A 27,923-nucleotide genomic window follows, 5' to 3' on the forward strand; every position below is an offset into this window, starting at 1 on the left:
AAAATATTTTAAACAATTGCTAAGAGAAATGAGGAAGCTATTGACAGCAGCAAAATAGTAGTTGGATAACACTCTTCTGTCACAATTGGATAGATCAACGAGGCAGAAACTCAACAAGAAAACACTGGCCTTGAGGAAGAAATAGAAAGGTTGTACCTATAGGGCTGTAGAGCCACTAAAAGTCTAGTGCACAATTTTCTTAATGCACACCTGGGATATTCTCCAAGATCAACCTCATACTAGGTCATAAAATAGATCTCCATAAAATCAAAAAGATATAGAAGCACATCACCTACCTTCTTAAACCACTGTACTTTCAGAATGGAAATTTTGAAATGGAAAATTTGAACACACAAACATAATAGGGAAATCATAAGAAAAATGGGGAAAAGCCTCAAGCACTTAGAAGTTAAACCAAATAAATAAATATGAATTTTTCTGAATTAACAATGAAAGAAAGCCATTAAAAAACAGGATCCCTGAACAGAATGCAGAGTTATACACACACACAGTAAGAGAGCAACAAATGCCCAAAAGTAGCTTGACTGGAGATTTGGTTCACATAACTGAGATTACCAGGGGAGGAGAAAGGATGGTCATTAACAGTATTTTGAATTGTAGCAACACAATAAAAATGGGGGAGAACTAAGTTCAAAATTTTGTTTTGATATAATTATTTTATTTTTTAATAATATCTTTATTTAAACATCTGATAACAAACATAATTGTTTTGATATAATTAATTAGAATGTCAGTTTAGATAAGATTTTGTTAGGGCTGTATCTGTAATATCAGCAATGGAATTAAAAAATTTGCACAGTATACATTTACCTTAAACTTATATATTGTTTATATGTTGCTATGTGAATTTGTGAATCGCATGCATATATAGATGTTTTGTTTGCTTAGTAAGTAAAAATATGCTAATATTTAAAAATTAATTTGTCCAATACAGAGTTGTAAATGATTATTGGTATGTGGTCTTTTCAAATTATTACCTAGGCATTGTCTATCTGATTTTCAACCTTGTTGATATTGAATGACAATTGATTTCCTAACTCACCAGTTTTTTTGCTAGGATTTACTTAAGTTTAATAACGATTTCACTTAAAGGATAGGAAGCCAGGGATATGATTTTGTGTCAAGCATTGCCTTTGTGGTATGAAACCTTGACTTTAGTCTCCAGCACCAAAAGATAATCAAGTCGGAAATATTTTAACCCACATTCACAGAGTTAATGTGGGAAGAAACTAGGCTACAGCTGAAGGCAGGTCTTGATGTTAAAAAAGTTCTGGTTGGAAATTATAATACAGTGGGTAAGGCACTTGCTTGCCAGGCACTTGCTTGCATGTGGAAATTCAGGTTCTGTCTTCGGTACCCCATCTGGTCCCCCAAGCTCTTGCAGGAGTGATCCCTAAGCACAAATATAATACACCAGAATGACCCTTAATTGTGCACACGCACACAAAACATTCAACATTATATAAAGGTCCTGAGATCTATTAATTCATCAGTAAGAATGGTCTGGCCTCTCTGCATTATCTTCCCTTAATACAGTCTCTGAAGGTTACTTTGTTGTCAATAGAATGACATGAGCATTTTCCTTCTTTTCAGTTGGCGAGTTTGTAAGTGATGCCCTTCTTGTTCCTGACAAGTGCAAATTCTTACACCAGGAGAGGATGGATGTGTGTGAAACCCACCTTCACTGGCACGCCGTCGCCAAAGAGGTATCAGCTCTTTGTTCCCACATTCTTTCTTTTAACAGCAAAGGATTTTCTACAGACCAAGGGTAAACTCAGGGGTAGACCCTGTGCTTTACATGTATTACACCTGGGTTTGATCTTTTGGTCTCTCATCCACTCCTTTTCAAAAGAAATGAAGATCTCTTATGGACATTTGTAATTATTTTAGAGGGGTTTTTGAGGTTACAGCCAGATTGGTAAGCTCTATTTCTTTTAAATTAAAAGAAATATTTTTTTTTGTTTTTGGGTCACACCTGGCAGTGCTCAGGGGTTACTCCTTGCTCTATGCTCAAAAATCGCCCCTGGTAGGCTTGGGGGACCAATGGGATGCCAAGATTTGAACCACTGACCTTCTGCATGGAAGGCAAACACCTTATCTCCATGCTATCTCTGGCCCCCAAAAGAAATTTAATCCTAAGAGTATTTTTCAGTCAAATAGGGCTAGTACATTGGGGCCGGGCGGTGGCGCTCGAGGTAAGGTGCCTGCCTTACCTGCGCTAGCCTAGGAGACGGACCGCGGTTCGATCCCCCGGCGTCCCATATGGTCCCCCAAGCCAGGAGCGACTTCTGAGCGCATAGCCAGGAGTAACCCCTGAGCGTCACCGGGTGTGGCCCAAAAACCAAAAAAAAAAAAAAAAAAAAAAAAATAGGGCTAGTACAGATTCATTATGTGTTCTTGCCATATTTTAAATTAAGATCTCTGCTCCTAAAATATTTTTTTGAACTGTGATTGTATTAATTTATAAAACTACACATTTTAGGAGAACAGGTTTACAACTTCCAAAATGCTGCAGGAACCTTAGTGATAATACAGTGGATAGGGCATTTATCTTGACTATGACTGACCCGGGTTTGATCCCCAGCTTCCTATATGTACATCCCAAGTACATCCAAGATTAATTCTTGAGTGAAGAGCAAGGAGAAACCCCTGAGCATTGCCAGTGGTGATCCAAAACCAAAAATAATAAAATAAAATAAAATAAAATTCTACAATCTTTAAAAGAATGTTAATTGAGGTTTTGTTTCCTTATATAGTTATATATGTCTTAGGGAATACTAGATCACAACTCTTCTAAATATATTTCCACATTTCACTCACTGAATAACAACATTCCTCCCCTATAATTCTTTAGGCCCACTTTATACCCACTTTAGTATTGTTTCCTCATCTGATAATCCCAGTTTGTCAGAAACCAGGAATTGTGTCTGTAAAAACTTAATCTGAATGTATTTATAAACCTCAAAATTAATTTTTTTTAAAATTCAATTTGCCAATTATTGTTTCCTCCTGTCACAGTCAATATTTTTGTAATTTAACCTCTGCCTATTATTTGCTGGTGAATACAGTAGTAAACTAGGACGTAGCTTGTCCTCTACTACTTTGAAAGCTACAATAGCATTCAAATTCTCATATGCTATTCAATTTTGAGTTCACCAGTCCAGGTTGTTAACCTCCATTTTTCCACAGTGAACAAATCTGTGGCAATAATTCTAGCCCTTTATTAATACTTGTGTTGGTGAAACCAATAAAAAAAACATAAGACAGTCAGCTCCAAATGTCACTTTTGACATCAGTATATTTAAAACTGCTCAATTTAAATATATATATATATTTATGGAATATAAATATATATATGGAATATATATTTATGAAAAATTCTATGAGTAACTTTTGGCCACCACAAATTTAATTATCCACTATCTCTTGGTGTCAGTGGGGGATTTAGTTGAGGAACTTTGAAGACAGGTATCTGTCTTCACATCTGAAATCAGCTGACCAGTATTGACTACGGAATTTGAAGTTATAAAGATCCAACCCTGTTTATTGAAAAAAGAAACATGCATAATTAGACCCATCAGCTTAATATCAACTATATTTTCTGGTGAGATTGTTCTCTCAAAATTAGGTCCTATTGTGTAGTTCAGTGATCTCCAACTCAGCTTTCCCTGACTATTCTTATGCAGGAGCATAAGCCTTTCTGAAGACATTTCTGGATTGTCAGAACTGAAAGAGATATTGTCATTGGCATCTGGTACCTAGAAACCAGATTCCACCAAACAGTCTTCAGACTAAGACAATCCTCTCCTTTGCTCCCCAAGAATGATCTAATCCAAAATGTCAACATCAGCTGTTGTGGAATCTTGATTTAGCCCAATATAAGTATTGTCTTGTTGCATTAGAACTATTAAAAAACACTTAATATTTACATTATATTATTGCCTTCTTTTAAAACAATCTGATTTTTGACTTTCATGTAAAATATGTTCTCATGATATTGACTGTATAAAATAGATGGTTTCTGATATTCAAATGCATTTGGAAGAGTTAGGAGACATTTTCTTTTTTTTGATTTTTGGGTCACACCCGGCGGTGCTCAGGGGTTACTCCTGGCTGTCTGCTCAGAAATAGCTCCTGGCAGGCACCGGGGATTATATGTGACACCGGGATTCGAACCAACCACCTTTGGTCCTGGATCGGCTGCTTGCAAGGCAAACGCCGCTGTGCTATCTCTCCGGGCCCAGGAGACATTTTTAAAAGTTGTGGGGGGAGGGGCACACCTGGTGATACTCAGGCCTTGCTTATTCCTGGCTCTACATTAGGAAGTCATTCCTGACAAAGTGAGGGAGTCCATATGAGATGATGGAGAAGGAACCTGGGTTGGCCACATGCAAGGCAGAGCGCCTGCTGTACTATTGCTGCAATAATAGTACATCTTGTATTCCTTGGATTATACCCATCAGTGTTCAGGGTCTCTTCCAGGGTCAATTCTTGGGAGACCATAATGCATTGCTGGGATTGATACTAGGTCTCCTGCCTGCAAAGCAAACACTTAGCTGATAAACTTCCTCACTGGCATAGAAAGAGACTGATCTTAAGAATACTATTTATTCATTTTAACTAACTTTAATTTTATCTTAGTAGGCACCATGATTATAAAATTATAGTTTATATATATAAACACACTAGTACCACACCTTTGACCAGATTGTCCTCTTTCTCCTAAAATTGTTCCAGTATCTCCTTCTACCTCAGGTTCCTACTAAAACCAGATATCAATGTTTATTGCATTTGACCATTTATTATCGCCTGTAATATTTCTTTATACCCCATGTATGAGAGAGATTATTATGTAAAGCCTACCATTTAAACCCAACTATCCACCTGATAAACTTGAATTTACAAAAAAATTCATTCATTTCTAAGCAATAAAATAATTAATTTTTATAATGTAAAAATTCACTCTAGTATTTTTACTATTTACCTATATTCATTGACTTATTCATCTTTGTTCTGTTTGCAGTGAATGCTTCCAATACTTTAAGTTAATCTAGATTATTTTTAGAGCACATCTTTAAATTCCCAGAAAGCAAAACTGTATTGAAAGAAAAAAAAAATCTCTAATGACTGAGTTTTGATTCATAACAGAATGATTTCCTTCCTTTTCACAGTATTGTTATTTTGGAAGATGGCCAAGAGTTAGAATTTCTAGAATAAGAGAGATCCAACTGAGAGACATTTCCATCTGTAATGAAGGTGGAAGTTCATTTCGATTATACACAAAGCTTGACAACTTCCTGATACACTAACAAAGCCAGACAATTTGAAGTCTCTGTGATCTATTCATCAGTCAGACTTCTTTTTACATATAATTCCCCAGTTTCCCCGCCATATGTCTTTCATACTAGTCCACTTTATAATATTAGATTATCATTTAATCATGTATCTTTATGAAATCAATAAAATAGAAAATAAGAAATCTAAATTAGTGTATGCTAAAAAATCAAAATACATAAGAAAATCTATTCAAAAGGCAAACAATTCTTTCATTGTAAAAATGGTTTTTTACTGACATGAAGGTTGTAGTTTGCTGTATTTCTTTTTGTTGGTTTTCTTTGGATAAATAGATCTGTTTTGTCACTCTCACTGTTTTTTCTTCCCCTTGTAGACCTGTAGTAAAAAGAGTACCAACTTGCATGACTTTGGCATGTTGCTGCCCTGTGGAATCGACAAGTTTCGAGGGGTGGAGTTTGTGTGTTGCCCACTGGCAGAGGAGAGTGATAATATTGACTCAGCAGATGCAGAAGAGGATGACTCTGATGTCTGGTGGGGTGGAGCCGATACAGACTATGCAGATGGGAGGTAAGGGGTCCTTTGTCTTCACTCTTTTCTTAGATGTCCAAATATGTAACATGTACTTTTGTTCTATAAATGTGCCTTTCTATTTCTCATTACAAGTATCTCTGCACACTCCTATGGAAGCTTGCTGTTTATGGGAAACATTTTTGGCCATGACATTCTGTTATGGTGATGGTCCACTGATTGTTATATAGTGGATCAACCATCCCTAAGTTACTTTGCTCTCTTTTATCACAATCTCAAGAAGTAGGATAAGCATTATACTAGAATTACAATTGGTGTTCGAGCAGAAAAGAAATCTGAGTGAGTGACATAGTATTCTGTCTTAGCATTAATTTAGCAATTTAATAAAACACCAATTGGTCAATATTTTTTAGCTAAATATTAACTTTTATTCAGAGATATTTTATTTGTTTGGTGATTTGATTTGGTGGGTGAAATATGAGTATATTTCCAATTTTGTCTTGAGTTTTGCCGTTCATTAAAATATTTTCCTGTGTGAATGTTGAGGGTATTCTGAAATGTTCACCAAAGTTATTTTTCTTAATTATCTTTGGTTTCATAATTATTAAAGACATTTTCACTTTTTCTTTGAAATGTTAATTCCAGAACTTACTATTTAATTATCTTTTTTTCTTGTAATTAGAAGCAAGTTCTGTATTCAGATATAAAATTATAAAAACCTTTGGGCTAGAAAGGCCTGCTGATTCAGTCATCAGTTCCTTGTTATATCATTCCCCAAGAGGTGATGATGTTTATAACACTTCTTTTTCAGAAATCTTTCAGAATTTCAAATAGATATTAAATATGAGTTGCAGAACTTTAATTAATGTAAAGTTTTCTGATAATTATGTAGTTAAGCATACAGTTTTCATAATATATTTTGTACAACTTTTCATTAACATTTCTAAATATATGATTATATACATGGGAACTATAGTTGTCAGCTTTTAGTAAATAACTAGACTTATATTTTTATAATATTTTGTATTAAATTATCATTGGATACAGGTAAGAATTGTTGATAATTGAGTTTTTTCATACAATAGCCAGCTCTTTACCAGTGCTCATTTCCCACCTCCAGTTTCCCCAAGTTACCCTCCCATTCCCCATCCCACCCCACCCCTGGCCTGACTCTATGACAGACACTTTTCTTCTCTCTCTCTCTCTCTCTCTCTCTCTCTCTCTCTCTCTCTCTCTCTCTCTCTCTCTCTCTCTCTCTCTCTCTCTCTCTCTCTCTCTCTCTCCCCCTCTCTCTCCCTCCTTTTCTTCCATTTCTTCCTTTTAGGCACTGTAGTTTGCAATACTGCTGCTGAAGGATCATCATGCATTTTACTTCCTTTCAGCACCCAGACCTTGTTCAGAGTATTAATTTCCAACTATTATTGCCAGGAGCTGGAGTGATACTACAGTGAATAAGACACTTGCTTTGCACACAGCCAACCAGATTCAATCCCTGTCATCCCACATAGTTTGATGAGCCTGCCAGGAATAATTCCTATGTGGAGAGTCAGAAGCAACCCCTGAGCACAGTCAGGTGTAGCTCAAAACACACCAACAAAACCCTAGCTATAATTGTCATAGTGATCCTTTTTCTGTCCTAATTGCACTTCCTTAGCCCCATCATTTTGATTTTCTTTTGGTATTATTCTCAGGTAATTATTTTTATATCCCACAAATGAGAGTGATTATTCTATGTCTATCGTTTTTCCTCTGGCTCATTCACTCAGCAGGATGCTCTTCATAACACTAGACTTCTGTTCAGTGGTTATTGCTTAGTTTCTGATCAGTATTGTCAGGGCTCTTTGTTACTGGAGCTCTTCATGTTCCCTCTCTGCCAGGTTTAGGAAACTGTTCAGATGTGTGGCTGTATATATAGCCCAGGTCTACTGAGCTGTATAAACAGCAAGGTATAGAAAGCTAAACAAACAATGAAAAACAAGAGAAGGGAATAAGCAAAAAGAAAATGGTATGCTCACTGGATTGTTTGTTTTCAAATTTTGAAAGAAATACAAACTCATCCTCCTTCTCCCAGGCAGGAAATGTCAGTGAGAGTGAGATTTGCCAATTGGAAAGCTTCAGAGCTGTTTTTCTGTGGAATTTTTAGTTGGGTTCCTCACAGTGGGAGTTTTCAAGTGGAATTTATTAGTTGGATTCTAGACACCTGTGTTCCATGACCAGGTAATAGTAATGTCCGTTGTTTTAACTGCCAATTTCTCTAAGCATGGGGATTGCCTAGTTCTTTTTTTTTTTTTAATAGTCTTTTTTTCTTGCTCTTTCTTGATTAGTTCTAGATTTGAAACAATTAGAGTGACTTCTGGAAAAAAAGAAAACCTCTTATAATCAGAGCTGTGATCAGCATCCCGAGTTATAGGATTCTTGTTTTAGAATGGGAAATTTTAAATTGTTTGGACAGTTCCTTTGTTCACAGGATGTTGGGGTTTTTGTCTGTTATTTGGGGATCTATACCTGACAGTGTTCAGGGCTTACATCTGCCTCTGCATTCAGAAATCATTCATGGGCCAGAGTGATAGCACAGTGGTAAGGCATTTGCTTTGCACAAGGCCAGCACAGACAGGACAGACCTTAATTAAAATCCCAGCATCCCATATGGTCCCCCAAGCCTGCCAGGAATGAGTTCTGAGCGCAGAACCAGGAGTAACCCTTGAATACCGCCAGATGTGATCCCCCCCAAAAAAAAACAAAAACAAAAAACAAAAACAAAAACAAATTAGAAATCATTCCAACCCCTGAGCACCGCCGGGAGTGGCCCAAAAACCAAAAACCAAAAAAAAAAAAAAAAAAAAGAAATCATTCCTGGTGGAGCTCAAGGGACCTAGGTGATGTGGATTGAACCTGGTTCGACTGTATTCAAGTGCCTCACCTGCTCTACTAGGTAGTCTCCCACCAGCCCTGGCTATTGGATTCTTGATTTGTTCATTTCCCCTGAGAAAATTTATTTTGTTCTGACTGAGTAAATCACCCTCATAATGGCAAATATGCTTACTCAGATTCTAGATTGATGTTCACATTAGCTGGACATTACCTCTGTATTTAAAACCATATAGTGAAGCTTGTTAACTTCCATTTATGATCATGTACAGTTAAGATAGCTAGTGTTGCCTGCCCTGTATGTGACAGGTTTCACAAGGCCTTTCCCACTGAGCACATACATTTTAGGTCTTCTCAAACTTCCTTTATATTACTAGTAGATTTTAATGTTCCTTGAGAGTTAAATCTAAAGTCTTCCCAACTATTGATTTCATTCAATGCACCACTAACATCATATCCTTTGTTTTCCTAAACAGCAACTCACCAGTTTTCCTACACTGCATCTCATTCTGGCCTGATGACCATAATTCATTTTTTCTTTCTTTTTTAATATATTTTTATGTAAGTAACATGATCATATTTGGGTTACAGTCATAACCAGAACACCCCCCTTCACCAGTGCAGCATTACCCCCTCCCACCTTCCCATCCTCTGCCTGTATTCGAGACAGGCATTCTACTACAGTAATTTGTTTTTAAGTTCAGTAAGTTGTATTTTCCTTAAAGGATAAGAGTAAAAAAATATAGTAAAGGTGTGATAGTGGCAATCGCCATGTTTGCATAGGTCCAGAAAAATGGAGAAAATGGAAAAATAATCCTGATTACAAAAAGGCCTCACCCCAGAAGTTTATTGGCATAAGACAGACTCTGGGTTCCAGGCATACCAGTCTATCCAACTCCAGTCATTCTCAAGGTCCTGGTGAAACTTTTTCACATTTTAGCTATTGTTAGTATCAGACTCTTATATTTAAAGACTCTGGATTCTGTGCATTTCTTTCATCGATGTCAGGTTGATGTGGAGCATCCTCTAGTTTCAGCATATCATTAAATGCAGAGTGATCTGCCCTGCATGCAGACAGTTGCTGAGTCGTCTGGGTGTTGGGAGCACTCTTTGGAGTAAGTCAATGCCAAAGTAGTGGTAGGTCTTTCCTGGTAGAGGCTCGGATCCTGGTAATGTTAAAGACAATTGTGGTTGTTTCCATAGATGGTATCCATTGTTCAGGTGTGTGTGGGCAATGCCCATTCTTCTGAGGCCTAAGCCAAATCATTATGCCAATGTTCAGGGTAAAAGGCCTAATTACATTAGCAAATTTGTGTTCCCATCTCTATTAGATAAGAACTTGTTTGCATATGTATTATTTTCCCATTTTAATGTGCCTATGCAAAAGAGAAGCAATGCCACAAGATATTGTTGATGCATCTGGGGGCTGAAGAATAAAGTCCAACATTTCCCATAACTTGGTATAAACGTGAAATCTATACAGAGTTACTCTTATACCAGTATTGCTTATAAAACAGATCTCACAGGGGGAAAATCAAACAATCAAATAACTAATCTAGTGGGCAAAATTGTCACTATATGAGGATATTCGAAAAGAGTTATAGATGTTAAGGGAATACATCTGAGATATACAAAAGAGATACATGTGACCCTTTTATGTTTTAAAAAGAAAAAAAGAAAGAAAACAAGTGTATTTGAAGACACCAGGTGATAGTTGAGTTTGAGACATGTTTTGCGGCATTACAGAACCCTATATTGTCCTTGAACTAGGGGTTTTGCTGAAGCTGATTCTGGTATCATGCAACAGTCCATAGTTTGATGGGGGCATGAGGGGCCACCAAGCATGGGTCAACAGGCGTGTTGGTTGTAGTTATTTGTAGAGGCATGAGCTGGGGACCAAGAGGGTGTCTTTCTTTTTTTTTTTTTTTTTTTTTTTTTTTTTAGCAGTTGTATCCTTTATTTTGGGTCACACCCGGCAGTGCTCAGGGGTTATTCCTGGCTCCAGGCTCAGAAATTGCTCCTGGCAGGCACGGGGGACCATATGGGGCGCCAGGATTCGATCCGATGACCTCCTGCATGAAAGGCAAACGCCTTACCTTCATGCTATCTCTCCGGCCCCAAGAGGGTGTCGTTCAATGAGGGGCTGGATGGTGGTGTTGGGGCAGAAGGTCAGTCTTGGTGTCTACCCAATTAGGAACGGAGGATAAGGAGGGTTGAATAAGGGGAAGAAAATGGTTCAGAGTTTGGGTATGAGGAGGTAGGAGAGACACAGGGGTGAGGGGAGAGGCAATACATAAAAGACTAGACAATAAAGGTCAATTTGAGTGTTTTATCAAAATCTTGGGCATCCTGATTCTATTCCTAGGAACAGTCTAGGATCAGGAACGTTTTTGGATAATGCTTTAAAAAGTATATTTGTTGCGCGTGCGCAAATGCACCCGCACGGTTTTGAAAAATAGTATTACTAGCAAACCAAACAGGGGGTCCAACATACATAGGGGAGGGTTTCCCTCCTCTGCCCCCCCCCAGGGCCCGAGTTGCCAGGGCCGGCCATGAAGACCCGCCTGGCGTGGGGGTTCCCAGTCCCCTGGACCCAGTGTTCAGTCCAGGAGATCTGTGGCCCGCTGTCTGACCAGTGACCCTGACATACCAGAATAAAAGAGGGAAGGCTTTCCTGGCATGTGCGCCCTGCTGGGTCCAACTGCGAGCTCCCTCTCCAGTTTGAAAATTGAAAGGGCAATGTATTTTTTTCTTAATACCCCCAAATGGAGCCTTCTTTGATAACCATCTCTCTCTAATTATCCTACTTCTCTCTTTTCCCTCTATGTGGCAGTTTCTAACCTAAAGAATGCTAGTATACTTCAACAATATTTTTAATTTAAAATCACCAACCAAAAGAACAATTATATGACTTATCCTCCAAACCAAATGTGATACTTGGACCATAGTTCCAAACTGAGACTCAGATAAACCAGAACTTTCCCATTTCTTTTTTCAAAATCATCACTAAGTTAATAATTAGTTAATTCTAGTTGACTTCTTCCTAGTTATTGTAATTTCTGTTCCAGATCTACTGTCTGAATGTTATCACCTCATAACATCTGTCATCACTCAGAAATATTATATTCCTACATCTTCTGGCTTTGACATTCCTTTCTGGCCATTAGTGTTTTTTAATCTGATCCCTCATGTATTTATTTTATTTATTAAATTTCTCCCTTCTTCATAATCACTCTCTACTTCAGTCTATGTTCCTCTTCGTTATTTTGAAGACAGTTTCTCTCTAATGGGAATTGATTCTCTAGATACTTTTATTTATGCATTCAAGCAACCTCATTTTCTAAACATATGTTGTCAGTCTTCTGTACCTAGGTAAAATAATTGCTTTCAGTAATTTCTTCTGACTTTTCCAAGAGTCATGTATCTGTCATATAACTCTACTAGTGGATTCCATTTTTTATTCATGCTGTAACATCAACCAGGATCTTAGTACTACTCAGTGCACACTATTTGAGGACCTATCAACTTCCACATAACAAATGATCTAGGCAAGTCCACTTTCCTTAGTTCCTAGCTTCATGTTCCACAGATGCCCCTTCACAGGTTATCCGCTGTCAATTTCTGTGTCATGGTACCTGGGATTGTCTAGGTGCTTGTTTACTGAATAAATTAATGAATCAACTTATCTACCTTATTTATGTACTTTCGTTTTGTTCTGTTTTTATGACTCTTATTTCAATTGTTGATCTATTGTATGCTTCTTTTTAAACAGGCTTACTCTTTTTTTTGGGGGGGGAGACCCACACCCGTCGGTGCTCAGGGGTTACTCCTGGCTGTCTGCTCAGAAATAGCCCCTGTCAGGCACGAGGACCACATGGGACGCCAGGATTCGAACCAACCACCTTATGTGCTGGGTCAGCTGCTTGCAAGGCAAACACCGCTGTGCTATCTCTCCGACCCCACAGGCTTATTCTTTTAGCATATTAGGTTTACTATGAAGTTGAGTAGAAGACAGAAACTTCTTACATATCCCAATCCACACCATGTTCAACCTTCCCCATTCTCAGTGTTTGATAAGAATGATGCACTTGCTGCAGTTGATGAATTTACATTTGAATTAATTTGTAAGTCATGAATTATGACTTACATCATAGTTGCCATATGCATATTGATTTTAATGTTTCCCTATTAATACACAGTTTAATTAATATGTATAGTTTAATATGTATTTTGCACAAATATACAATATTATATATCTATCAGTATAGTGTTACAGTTATTTACAGTGAATTTTCACTAAATATCCTATGTGCTCTGCCTATTCTTTCATCCTACTCTGAAAACTAAAAACAACTACTGATCTTTTTAGTATCGTCACCGTTTTACCTCTTTCATAATGGTAAGAGTAGGAATTACATTGTATGTGGCTTATTCAGTCTCTTGCACTTAATATTTAAAGCTGCCTGGAATTTTGTGATTTATTTATTTGTGTACTGAATAATATTCTATTGTCTCTATATACTACAGTTTCTTTATGCACTCACCAACTGACGGTCATCTTGGTTTCCTTGAAGTTTGAGCTCTAAGAATTGTTATAAATACCCATGTGTAAATGTGTAAAAATCTTACTTAAACTTAAGTTTTCATGATCTTTGGATAAATAACAAGGAACTAGATTGCTGAATCTCGTGCTATCATTATTTTATTTAAGAAACCATCCTTCCCAAATGACTATACAATTATTTTGATACAAATATATTATTAATTTGTTGACTATGAAAAATTTATTAGAGAAATATTCCAAGTTAGGGACTAGAGAAGTAGTTAGGAGTTAAGACTTTTGCCTTACATGCAGCTGACCCTGGTAGATACCTGCATCACAGATACTCCCCTCAACACTGCCAGGAGTTGTCTCTGAGCATAGAGTCTAGAATAAGAACCGAAGACAGATAGTTGTGGCAAACAAACAAAAAACACAACTTAGGTGTTTCACTCTTTCATAGGATGCCTTCAAATCAAGCATATATTTTATACCTACAATATATCTTACTGCAGGCTTGTTCCATTCTAAGTGCTCTATAGTCAGAGATCTATAGCTAATGATTCTATATGCTCTAGGAATAGGTTAGCTCGTACTATTTGAGATTTCTAATCACTTCATTTTCCTATAAGATACATTGTACACCTGACTCATTAGTATGTTCTGAATCTCAGCTCTGAATTTCTATCAATTTTATAACTGTTTTTCTTTTAAAGATTCCTAAGAATTGGCTTGACCTTCATATACGTCGGCTTTGTATATCATGTTTCTTGATCTATAAATTCATTTTTGAAAAGTGTTTTTCTTGGAACCTGAGTTGATAGTACTATGGGTGGGACCTGGCCTAGCACATAGAAGACTCTGATTCCACCTTTTACATCACAGATGACCTCCACATCCCATACTGCAGGATGATTCCTTAGCACATAGCCAGAAGTAAGACCTGAACAACAGTGGGTGTTACATCTCCCAAGCAAACAAACAAACAAACATGAAATGACCTGAAAGTGGTTTTTCTCTTCACCTGCTGGGCAGGTGAATCTTCATCCTTGTTTTACATTGCATCACTCACCTACTCAGAACAAAACTCCTGCCAGCTGCCAGCCTCCAAGTTCCAGAAACCAGATAGATCTCTTTGTGACACTTGAGAAACAAGGATCAGAGTAGGAATTTAACACTTCTCACTTAAAATGGCCTCCAGGGACTCCAAATGAGAGTTCTCCAAGAGGGGGGCAAAAATAGAACTCTGATCCTCCAGAAATGAAATATATACTCGTTAATTGATAGGGAATAAAATTTGGTTTGGTAGAAGGGGAGTGTTTTTCTCTTGCTAAATGAGGCATTTAGAAAAATGTTATTTGTGGGATGAGTTCTGGTTTAAGAGCTCATTAAAAAAAAAATCGAAGGAAGCCTTTCAAAGATGAAACAGACAAGGCAAGCACTGTTCCCCAAACTCATTTGTCCATGACTCAGTACCTATTTCTTCTGTGTTACAACTGTGGTGAAGTTCTCAGACCACCTCCAAATACCAAGGTCTGCCATCAGTAGTGTAGCTAGCGGATGTGAATTTTATAACCTGGGTATGATTTTTTCCATGGGAAAGTTCATTTGGGAAGTTAACTTGTAAGGTTGCAATATATCTAGTCTAACCTTGAACTTTAGGGTCTGAAGGTCATTTTGCCACGCCTGGACCTGTCAATCTGACAGGTACAGCTTACCTGAAATTAGATAGGCCAGTGCTTAAGAATTGTTGAATTTGTGGAGCAAATGACATAAGGAAAACCCTCTAATTTCAGTACTTCTCCAGTTTTATAAAACTTCCCAGTGTTGTATTTTTATAATAGAATCTCGATTTTTTTAAATGTAATTGCAATTGTTTTCAGGATTACAAAAATTAATAAGAATATGTGAACCTCACATATCATCCTAGGCAATTTTGTTTTAGATGTTTCTTTATTCACTTGATTAAAACAAAATACACCCCCCCCCCCTTTTAATCACCTTGCCTTCCCCTTCTTCAAAGCTGTAGTTTATAGCTTGAAGAAATTTGTTTTGTTTTATTTTTACTTTGTGGGGAGGCCACACTTAGCATTGTTCAGATCTTAACTCCTGGCTTTGTACTCAGGAATCACTCCTTTTGGGGCTCAGGGGAAAATATGGGGTCAAGAATCAAGAATCAAACCCACGTCAGCCGTGTTGACTAAAGTTCCTAGGGGAGTTTTCTTTGGTAAATTGAAGTTTCCTCAGGAGTTTGTATATTTGTATTTTGTGTCTATCCACATTTAGAAAAACGCAATTCATTACAGTGCTGTTGAATTCAGTCTGCTGATTTTGGTTGATCATCCTGCTCCTCCACATATGTGAAAGGGAGGCCCAATACTCTCTGAATATATAAAATCTTTATACTGTTACTATTGTTAAAACTATTCTCATCATCATTTCATCCTCATTTTAAAAATGAGTAACTTTTATGAGTAACTTACAGAATTAAAGAATATTGAGAAGTAACTTTATTTAGAAAATTTTATAAGAATTGATATAGTCAGTGTTTTATTTATATTGAGTATAAACCCAAATTTTTATTTTCAATTGTGGGGAGAGTTTACCCTTTTCTCATTACTATTATACTTTGAAGAAAATTAACTGCTGATCACCTGCCAAGTAAGAACTGGAATAAATCCATTTTAAACATACAGGTTCCAGATTTCAAAAACATATGTGTTAGGTTTAACCTGAGATACTTTTTGGTTGGTAGTTAGTTGCTTAAAAATTTTATTTTATGGGCCCGGAGAGATAGCACAGCGGTGTTTGCCTTGCAAGCAGCCGATCCAGGACCAAAGGTGGTTGGTTCGAATCCCGGTGTCCCATATGGTCCCCCGTGCCTGCCAGGAGCTATTTCTGAGCAGACAGCCAGGAGTAACCCCTGAGCACCGCCGGTTGTGGCCCAAAAACCAAAAAAAAAAAAATTTATTTTATAATTATTAAAAATCAATACTTCTAAAACTTGGGTTTCAGTATTTTAATACAGCAGCCATATGGGGTTCATAATAGCAAAGTAATGTTAAAGTTTGGATTTATAAACATCAATTAAATAATTCTCTTTCTCAGTTTTTCATTGATTTTTGTTTTGTTTTGTTTTTTTGGGCCACACTCGGTGACATTTAGGGGTTACTCCTGGCTATGTGCTGCTCAGAAATTGCTCTGGCTTGGGGAACCATATGGGATGCCAGGGGATCAAATTACGGTCCTTCCTATGCTAGCACAGGCAGATGCTTTACCCCTTGCACCAATGCTCTGGACCCAGTTTTACATTGATTTTCTAATAGCCTTTTTAATTAAGTTCTGCTTTTGGTATTTGAAGAGATTTTGTTTTGTTTTATCATTTGTTTTGATTTTCTATAGAAATTTTTTGTATCAACTATTAAAGAGGAAAGAATACTATCACAGATCTTTATAACTGGATTGTTTATGGTCATTTTTGCAAAATAGCTTTGATGCTGGTCTCTCTTTAAATGACTTAAGTGATTGGAATGCCATATTTCTTTTTTGTTCTTAGAAATATATTCTTTTTAATGCTGCGTCTCATAAAGTTCATTTAGGATATGATTATCTGAAGATTCCTGCCAGGCAGGGATTTATCTTTGTGATAAATTTCACTAATCTTCTGATTGGTGTAATAGCTGAAATATCTCTTGTTAATTTTCCCTTACTATCCAGTATGAAAAATGAAAATATTTTCAAGTGTAATCCCGTGAAAGTATTCTTTATAACATATTGAAAGATGATGCAATTTTAAAGGGTCATGCCACTGAGACTCTGATAATTGTCCTGTTACATCATCCTTCTAAACAGTTCTTTCTTCCTTTTATTTTCATATTGTTTGGGCATCCATAACCTACAAGGATATAGTTGAAGTGTAATTCTTCAAATTACAAATACATTACAACAAGGGAGAGATACAAGGGTCGGCAACCTGCGGCTCTTTTGAAGCTTTGCAAAGGCTCCGACATCAGGGCTGATAGCAGTGGGGTGGGGAGCAGTATCACTTAAATATTGTAATTGGCTATTATTAATTTGCACAAATATATCTTACATTGTTAAGTGAAAAAGTTCTTTTTTTCTTCAGATTGACAGCTAACTTCAGGATCCTGTATATAGCATTAAGATAAGAAACAATGTGTGCAGTGCTATATTTGTTTTAAATGTCGCAATGGTTTTGTGACTCCCAGTTTTTTTTCTTTTGGAAATGAGTCCAAGTGGCTCTTTATATCTTTTTTTGTTTTGTTTTTGGGTCACACCCGGTTGTGCTCTGGGGTTACTCATGGCTCTATGCTCAGAAATCGTGCCTGGCAGTCTCCGGATTCAAATCACCGTCCTTCTGCATGCAAAGCAAATGCCCTACCTTAGTGCTATCTCTCCAGCCCTGAGGCTCTTTATATCTTAAAGGTTGCAGACCCCTGCCCTAGAATATATACAAAGTACTAGTGAACTCACAAAATTATAAAATGGAATGATTTTTAATAAACATCTCAAAAAAATACAAAATTCAGAAATACCGATCCTTAAAAGTAGACAGATATACTGAAAATATAATTAAAAGGTAAGTTGTGCTCTGTAAACCCAATATATTATGAGATTTGATAGTCTACTTTACTTTCCTGCAGTATACATTTATTTGACGGTGTGTATAAACTTCATTTTCTTTTTTCATTAATTTTCTTTGGTTTGTAGTATTATAGCATTTGAAGGTTTACCTTCAGGTGTTTGTGATTTGGTTACATTAAAACTTGGCATAATTTTCTACAAGTTGGGTGCTGAACAAATATTTGAGTTGAATTAAATTGCCACTCCCAGCAAATAAGGTAACTCAAGGTTAAGCTACCAGGATTTCTAAAAGTATTCAAGAGTATTATGACAGTTAGTCGTGGGCACGCCTCTTGGATAACCCCACTTGGCAATTGGACTTAATCACACCCCTTGGATACCATCAATGTAATGAATGTTTTACCTGGAAATGCCTTGAACATGCCCCTTCTTCATGCTGGTATAAAAGGAAAAACTTGGCCTGCTGAGGGCAAAATAGTGACCAGAGCAGTGCCTACTGACTTGGGGATGGGGGGAGATAAAACATCAGAGAAATGCTGCCTACTTTGCATCTATTTGCTTTTCTATCTTCTTTGAACCCAGGCCTCCCACAGCCACCTCTGGCCAGTGAATTTCCATTTAATTCTCTCTTCCTCTCTCTGAAACACCAGGCAGAGGTAGCAGGCCTCAGATGCCAGGAGGAATAAAACTTATATTTAGTTTCTTCTCTTTCTCTCTTTCCCGGGCAGGTGGTCTCTGCAAGTTGGCTCCCTGGGTGGGCATGAGGTTTCACCCAACAGTTGGACCCCACAGGCCCCTGCCAGCCTTGCATCAGGGATCCTAGCAGCTTTGGGGATCTTCAGCCTGCAACCTGGCAGCCTTGGCAGCCTGTAGACCTGTATAGTATCATTCTAGACATGCAATAATTAAGTAAAATTGCACCAGGAATCTCAAAACTTGAAAACATTTGGTGGGAAAATTGTGCTGGGACCTAGGAATATTTATCACAGCTTCTCAGCATCTGTACCATCGTTGCCGTTTGAATAGTTATAAAAAAAGTAACATTAGTGCTTTAGTATCATAAAATAGCATGAATTGAGATGAAATTGCTGTTGTAAATTAAGATAAGATTCATCTCTGTTTGAGATTTTGGTTGAAAGCCTATGCTTTAGCCTCTATCATTTGAAATGTCAGGCATTTTCTGTTCCCTTGTGTCAAACTGCAGATCTTTTAAGAAAGTAACAGTAGGCAGAAATTTCAGGAAGTACAAAGTATAGTCATGACTGAGCCTAGTTACACACCATTAGCTGTTGGCAAGCATTGGATGATTTAATAAAATGAATAAATAAACATTGTTTAGAGCTATGGCTCTCAACTGGCGGTCGCTTTTTAACCCAAGGAACTTTTGCAATTATCCACTGTCAAAACCAAGGAGAAGGTTGAAGATAGCTACTGTGGTATAACTTGAGACTATGAACACTGTTAAAAATTGTACAGTGCATAGAGTAACCTGTCACAAAGAAATGTCAGCTGTGCTAATGTTAGACAATTTCTCTAGAGATTTCTTCAACATTGGGCACAAGCCAAAGACCTTATTCTTAGCAAATAGATTCTTCATCTCTGCTTTTAACCCTCTCAGAGTCTCATGATCAGAAAAAACAGCCACACCGAGTATATGCCTCTTGAAAGCAAATTCCACATGGATGGAAATATTTGAGATCAAAACACACTTCCCGTCACAGTTGCATCTATTGTTTAAAATGTACTCAAATACAATGGGTGATTAAAGTTTTCTTATTATTGCTCAGTTAATTCTAATTATTATGTCAAACATGTTTTCCTCATTCAATACACTTCTTCCTCCCCTCCCCCCACCCACTGAAAGATGCATAATTTTGTGGATGTTTTGTTCATTCACCTTTGATCTGGAATTTCAGATCCACAATTATTGAAGTCATTTGAAGGAACTGAAATAATACTTGACTTCATGTGATTTAATCCATCCTTGTGATGAGTTTTCTGGAGAAAAAGGAAAGGAAAGACTAAAATTAAGATTTATATATATATATATATATATAAATAAATATAAAAAAGATGTATGGAGAAAATGAAGGGAGAAAATGTAGCACATTCCTTTCAAAAGGCCAGAATCTTGTAGATTTCACTAGAAAAACACTTTGACCTAGAATCTTAAATCAAACAAATGATTTCTCTTTATATTTTCCTTTTATTTACTTTTTTGAAGGTGAGAGGTAATATAAGGGAGACAGAATTTATAAGACACTTCTATGTATTATTATATATCCCATCAGTGTAATTTTTAATGAAGAAAGGGTATCTTTTTTATTTCTATGCAAAATACCCTAAAACAATACACATTTTATAGATAAGGGATTGATTATATGCATAGGAAAAATACACATAAAAGTTACTATCTCAGTAAAAAAAAATTTGAGGCTATTTTAAAGGCTTTTTTAAAAGTGTGTTGGTCATTATTTGAATCAAATCAGAGATGGAGTTCATGATATACTTAGGAACCCATTTTGTTAAAAAGAAAAATATAACTTGTTTATAGAAGGAAATAACCTGACAATCCCAATCAGAAGTAGCATGCCAGATACTAAAGATAACAATGGTTAAGTTTACTAGGAGCTGAGACAGTAAATGCCTGTAGCTATAAAGAAACAGTTAATGGAGTTCTAATGTCAACCATAGCAAAAGGGTTTCACAATATTTTGTTCCACCCATCTGGGAAGAACCAATAGCAGAACACTGTCAGGGATACAGTTTTTAGGAGCCCATTTTGAACATTATTATAAGTACCATGACTAAATGTTTCTATTATTTTTATTACTATAAGTACCATGATTAAATGTTGTTATTTTTGTTTTGTTTTGTTTGGGGGGCCACACCCGGTGACACTTATGTTACTCCTGGCTTCATATTCAGAAATCACTCCTAGGTAGGGGGACCATATGGGATGCCCAAGATTGAACCTTCGTCTGTCCTGCATCAGCTCCATGCAAGGCAAACGCCATACCACTGTGTTACCCCCCCCCTTTTTTTTCTTATTATCACACCCAGCATAACTCAGGTCTTACTTGTGAGGCTTAGGGATCACTCCTTGTGCAACTTGAGTGACCATATGTGATACCAGGGATCTAACCTAGGTCAGTTTAATACAGACAAGTAAAGTGCCCTATCTGCTGTCATGCTTCAGACCTCAAGATGATTTTAAAAGTCCATTAATTAAGCACATGAAGGGCTTATAATGCTAATGCATCCGTTTCTGATTATTTCCTAGAAGCATAAGCAAAGACTCATCTGAAGGGTGAAATCTTGACTAAGAATATTGATCCATGGCCGGCCCGGAGAGATAGCACAGTGGTGTTTGCCTTGCAAGCAGCCGATCCAGGACCAAAGGTGGTTGGTTCGAATCCCGGTGTCCCATATGGTCCCCCGTGCCTGCCAGGAGCTATTTCTGAGCAGACATCCAGGAGTAACCCCTGAGCACCGCCGGGTGTAAACCCCCCCCCCAAAAAAAAAGACTATTGATACAGGGGCCTGAGCGATGGCGCAAGCAGTAAGGCATCATCTGCCTTGCACGCTAGCCTAGGATGGACCGCAGGTTTGATCCCCTGGCGTCCCAAGCTTGGTCCCCCAAGCTAGGACTGATTTCTGAGTGCATAGCTAGGAGTAACCCCTGAACGTCACCAGGTGTGACCCAAAAACCAAAGACCCCCCCAAGTAAAAAAAGAACATTGATACATATGCAACTGGAGAGAGCACAGCAACAGGGCGTTTGCCTTGTACACAGCCAATTCAGGAGAGAGGGTGGTTCAAATCCTGGCATCCCATATGGTCTCCCGTGCCTACCAGGGCTGATTTCTGAGCTCAGAACCAGGAATAACCCTTGAGCGCTGCTGGGTGTGACCCAAAAATAAATAAATAAATAAAAATAAAAAGAATGCTGATACATTCAGCATGGAAACAGCTCTTGAAGGTGCCATCATAGGGGTGACAGTAACAAGCCTAATTAACTGACTTCGTTGTGCTCTGAAGAATTTTTCTCAAAAATCACCTAGCTGATATGAAGGTCTGTTTCATGCATGCACTCTTGATTATTTCTGAACACCTGCCATCCAGTTAAGAAGTTAGAGTGCCTGTTTTTATTTTCCATAGCCTGAATGTAGAAACATACTTAAGTCAAGTAAGAATGTTTATTAGAGGTTTAGTTCTTTGTCTTTAAACTTGGTTGGTAGGAGGGCTGGGCATTAGTACAGCAGGTAGAACACTTGCCATGCAAATAGAAGACCTAGATTTGATCTCTGGCTCTCTCTATGGTACCCAAGCCTGCCAGGAGTGAACCCTGTATGCAGAACCAGGAGTAAGTCCTGAGCTCCACCATGTGTTGAAGAAAAATAGATTATATTTTTCTAGGGCCAGAGAGATAGAACTGTGGGTGGGGAATCTTGCCTTGCACACAGCCAACCCGAGTTCAATTTCTGGCATCCTATATGGTCCACTTAACACCAACAGGAGTAATTCCAGACTGGAGAGCCAGAAGTAACTCCTGAACTAACTCCTGGGGTGTGCCCCCCCCCACCAAAAAATGAGGAAAAATGTAATTGGTTGGGAGGGAGACGAGAAAAAGAAAGGGGGGGGAAGACATTGACTTTGGTTTGTTATCATCTTTGGATGGATTTCTGGAATTAAGACTGTAAATTTTGAGTCTTTCAGCTGTTTTTCTGTCTTACATTTTGAGAAAGTGGTATTGAAACTCATGGGAATTAAAATAACAAACAGCTTTAGAGGGTCACAAAATATATCAGGTGCATAATAAATTAAAGCCTTTTTTCTGCCAGTGGATCAGTCAAATCAGAGTGGTTTGGATGGAACGGCATATGGCTTTGAGAAGTCCCTACCACAATGCTGGCAGCTTCTAGCACCGCTGGAGGCTAGAACTGTATTGCTGACTCTTGTAGTGCAATAAGGGAGCTAATTTGAAAATGACGAATAGGGGAGAAGCAGAAGCTTGCATGTGCTCTTGAGGGAACTGACTGCCAGCTTTGAGGTCTTATTAAAAATGCTGAATTTCTGTATTTAAATAGTTTGGACCGCATGTATGTCAAGAAGAATAACAAAACACTTTAATAGCCTTGACCAGATTACAGATGTGTGGCCAAACCAGTGGGGTTTGTTTTGGTTTCCAAGCAGGTGACGGCTGGAACAGGGGATGCCTTTGAAGCATGGGGTGGGTTGGGATGCTGCCATCTGAGCTACATCTGGCATGAACCATGCTGCTTACTGGACATAAAGGCACATGCTCCGCAGTAATAAGAGACTGCTGAATGAGACTGGCTAGATTATTCCTTGCCAAGGGTATCACTCCAGTGAGGCATGAAGAGGCTGTTTTTGTCCTTAAAAATCTTTCATTAAACTGTTCACAAAAATTCCGAGAATTAAATATAGGAGGAAAAGGGAAAGATGATACAAATTCATTTTTTTTTTTAAGGAAGGGTGGGTTTGGACCACACCTTGTGATGCTTAGGGATTACTCCTGACTCTGTTACTCAGGGATCACTCTCGGTGATGCTCAAGGGACCATGTGAAGTGCCAGGGATCCTTGGTGAACAAGGCAAATGCCCTACCCACTGTATTATCTCTCTGACTTAATACAGTTTTTTTTAACTGATTCCTTATTGAAACCAGTCGCTTCAGTGTAAACCCCCTAGATTCTATGGATTCACCATTGTGTCATGAAAAGGTGATCCTTATTTTGTTGTTTCCTTTTACCCCAAGATCATTATATCTGCATAGTATGCCCAAGGAGGCTTTCCATTTGGGGAGTGCAATGGTGTTTGGGTTCAAGCTTAGTGATGCTCAGGACTCATTCCTGAGCTCTCTGCTCAAGGATCACTCTTGGTGGCCACAGTATCAGAGACCAAACCAGGATTGGCCACATGCAAGGCAAGCACTTTAACTCTGTTTTTTCTCTCTGCCCCTTTAAGGGAGGTTTGCTTTACTTGAGCCATGTGGCTCATTAAATCTTTGGTAACAGTCAATTGGATTTTGAAACTTTATTTGGAAGTTTAGTCATATCTAATTTAGCCTCAAGAAGTCTAAAATAGGAGATCAAGCTGTTATTACATGTTGCCTCCCCTTGAAGATGAAACTAGTTCCAGTGAGTTAACAGAGAGAGCTCAGGGACTTGGGGGGATAGGTTTTAAGAAGCTTGTGTTTGTTTTGGAAGGCCGTCATTCATCTAGAGAGTAATCTTGAAATATTGAAACTGTTTGCTTTGTAAAGAAGTAAACACAATCTTTCTCAAATAAAAACTAACTGGGGCCTCCTTTACCATCCACATTTTCAAAGGAAAATGTTAGTATTTATGTGCACAGCTGAAGAAGAGACTTACTCTGTTTTACTGAGGCTGTTAGTTATTTGAGAATCACAGGAGTGTGTATGTGCATATATATGTAATAAAAACATTTTGTTTATTATTTAGAAAATAAATGAATCCAATTAAACATACTTGGGGTGGATGCCATTATTTACTGAGCCCCTCTCTGCCTGCAATATCTGCAATAACGTAAAAATACGTTGTGGTTTTGTGTTGTTTTAATCTATTGCTGATTATACTTGAGCAACTTTTGTGTTTCATAATAGTATGTATATTTGATACAATGTTACAATTAGTCTGAATCGATAGGCTTGTCTTGCACTTTGCCAACCCAATTCAATTCCTGGCATTGTATATGGTCCTCCAGCAAAACCAAGACTGATCTCTGACCACAGAACTATTAGTCATTCCAAGGCACCTTTAGGTGTGCTTTCATCCTGCCCCCAAGACAAAGATTTAATGATCTTCTTTACTCAATAAGATTGCTATAGGAAATATATCATACCTATAAACTTGTATTCATCCCAGTCTCCAGCCCTTACGCTGCTGGTAGTAAACTGAGTTCTAACTCGAGAGGAGTTCTCAGGTTTTTTTTTTTTTTTGACCATTTGTTATTCCTTTATGATGTTTCTTTTTATGCTACATATAGGAGAGACCATTCTGTCTCTCTTCTCACTGTCAGACTTACTTCACTCAGCATGGTACCATCTACTTACATCTATGTCATTGCAAATTGCATGATGTCATCTTATCTTACAGCAAATGAATATTCCATTGTGTATATATACTAGTTTCTTTGTCCAGTTGTCTGTTCATGGACATTTGTGTTGTTTCCAGATGTTGCCTGTTGTGAATAGTGTACTGCAGTAAACATAGGGTACAAGAGTTTTCACAGTTTTTAGATTTTTGACAAGTGTCCATATTGTTTTCCAAGATTAAACAAGTTGACATTTTGCATTTCTACCAACAGTGAATGACGATTCCTTTTTCTTCACATCCACTCGAGTATTGATTGTGTTTGTGATGTGTGTCAGTCTCTCTGATTGTTTTGATTTTTATTTCTCTGATGATGGAATGAGTGGCATTTTTTTTCATATACCACTTGCCTATCTGTATGTCTTCTTTAAGAGACTGTCCATCTATTCTCCTTATTTTTAAAGGGTTATTTTTGTTGTTAAGTTCTACAAGTGTACCTTGGATAGTAACCCGTTTCCATATGAGTTGTAGACAGATATTTTCTCCCAGTTTTTGGTGTGGTACTTTATTCATGTCACCCTTTCTTCTGTGGTGCAACAGCCTCTTAATTTGATGATGTCCATTTTGCTAATCTTTGCTTCCTTTTGCTTTGTCCTTTTCTTCCATTTTCTCATTGAAGATTCTTCTATTTTCAGTGTCATGAAAGGTTCTATCTGTGCTTTCTTCAGTATATCTTAGAGATTCATGTCTGATATCAAGATCTTGAATTTATTTTGGATAGGGTGTGAAATAACGGGTTGAGTCCATTTTTAACGAAAGACTGACCAGTTTTTCCGAGCACCATTTTTTGAAAAGGCTTTCCTTGCTCCACTTCATAGTCTATGCCTCTTTGTCTAAACTTAGCTGCCCATATATCTGAGGGTTGGACTCACAGTCTTTCTTCATTCCAGTCAGTATCATACTCCTGATTTCTATGGCTTTATGGTATAATTTAAAGTTGGAGGAAACAGAACTGTCTTGTCTTCTTTTTTTCCCTAGGATTATTTTGGCTATTTTTTTCCCTAGTGTTTAATTCCCTAATTGTACATAGAAAGACAGTTTCATGCTTTTAAATGGCACTTTCTAAGTTTTTGAAGGTTGCTGAAGTGGTAAGAACTATAAATGTCTTCAGGTTTTTAAGTAATCCTAGCAGTAGTGGTTTCTAGAGCTCTGTTTCATTATTCTCTTTTCATTCACCTTCCATTTGAAGAATAAGTAAAAACCACACAATTTATTTATCTGGTTGTTATCTTCACAGAATTGAAGACCTAGGAGATGGGCACTCCACTGCTGTAATTTTGTCCTGTTTTCTATCAAACACAGTGTGTGCCAGGTCATAATGAAGAGAACAGGCTTTCAAGTGCATAATACACTGTAAATGTTCATATACTAAAATTGTTTCAGTAATTTGTAATTCCAAAATAAATTTCCCTAGGATATTCAAAAGCATATTACAGTTCCTGATATTATATTTAGAGGATATTACTATTCTAATTCAAGCAATAGTAATTCAAATTTTATAAGTACACGTATCTCTTGTGGTATATAATTAAAGTTTTCTTTTGCATTTGAAACCATATCTCACTGTTAGTTGAGTTTGGTCTTTTCAAGTTGTCTACTTTAGCAACTAGCTGCTAGTCCAGTAGAAAGTGAAATTATAGTGATTGGCAAGTATATTAGGTACCAAACTGGAAAATGACATTATCATCACAAAGGAAGGAGCAATAATGTGATAGTAGACATTTAATGGTAGCAGAACTAATCTGCCTAAAAATACATTCTATTGAAACAAAACTTCACTGTAATAAATTCATCCAAATGATTCAGGAAGGAAAATATTTATTGTTTATGAATAGAACAATCTTGCTTCAGAAGACCTCCATAATCTTGTGTGCCTTGACTACACTAAAATTTTCTTGAGCCTATTTCTTTACCTTTAACAAGGAATAATTGCAGTGACTATTTCATAGCATTTGCTTTCAGAATGAAGTAACAGATGCCAAAGCATGTGGGAGTCATTTGTACAGTATGTTTATGAGGCATACATTGGGATATGCTTTGAGAACAAGCCACAGTGGAACTAATATTTTAATAGTTAAATCTGTTTCCTACCCATTAATAGAAAAGCTCTTCTTTTCTTTATTAATAATTTATTTAAACACTGTAGTTACAAACAGACTTGTTTTGTTTTTGTTTTGTATTTTAACCATAAAATGTACATTTCCCTTCACTAGTGAATCTTTCCCATCCCCAGTGCCCCCATTTTCCTCCTCCCTCAACCCCTTGCCTGTTTTTGGGACAGGCATTCTATTTGTCTCTTTCACTATTGTTATCATGGTAGTTTTTTTTTGTTTTGTTTTGTTTTTTTGGTTTTTGGGTCACACCCGTTTGACGCTCAGGGGTTACTCCTGGCTAAGCGCTCAGAAATTGCCCCTGGCTTGGGGGGACCATATGGGACGCCGGGGGATCGAACCGCGGTTCGTTCCTTGGCTAGTGCTTACAAGGCAGACACCTTATCTCTAGCGCCACCTTCCCGGCCCCATCATGGTAGTTTTTAATGTAATTATTTCTCTAACTGTACATGCCACTCTCTCATTTCTGTTGTCTCTGGGTATTATTACCATACTGTCTTTTATTTTTCTTAAGTCCTGCAGAGGAATGAGATTATTTTATGTCTGTCTCTCTCCCTCCGACACATTTCACTGAGCATAATAGTCTTCATGTCCATCCATGAGTAGGCAGATTTTATGACTTGATTTCTCCTAACAGCTGCATAGTATTCCATTTTGTAGATTTACCACAGTTTTTTTAGCCACTCATCTGTTGTCAGGCTCCTGGATTGTTTTCAGATTTTGCCTATTGTAAATAGAGCTGCAATGAACATAGGATTGCCAAGGGCATTTTTGTATTCCTAGGGTGTACCCGTAGAAATGGTAATACTGGATCATC

At 37.5% G+C, this 27,923-nt stretch overlaps 1 protein-coding gene across 4 annotated transcripts in view; it reads left to right on the forward strand.

Annotated features, from left to right (window-relative positions):
* The window catches only part of APP (amyloid beta precursor protein), a 310,266-nt gene that overhangs the window by 122,254 nt on the left and 160,089 nt on the right, over positions 1 to 27,923 (forward strand). For all 4 annotated transcript variants that reach the window (XM_049785762.1, XM_049785763.1, XM_049785765.1 and 1 more), the window contains exons 4-5: positions 1,615 to 1,727; positions 5,690 to 5,883. In XM_049785762.1, the coding sequence (XP_049641719.1) occupies positions 1,615 to 1,727; positions 5,690 to 5,883 (307 nt within the window). The remainder of the gene's footprint in view (positions 1 to 1,614; positions 1,728 to 5,689; positions 5,884 to 27,923) is intronic.

The sequence above is a fragment of the Suncus etruscus genome, chromosome 13, assembly GCF_024139225.1.
Source record: "Suncus etruscus isolate mSunEtr1 chromosome 13, mSunEtr1.pri.cur, whole genome shotgun sequence".
NCBI lineage: Eukaryota > Metazoa > Chordata > Mammalia > Eulipotyphla > Soricidae > Suncus > Suncus etruscus.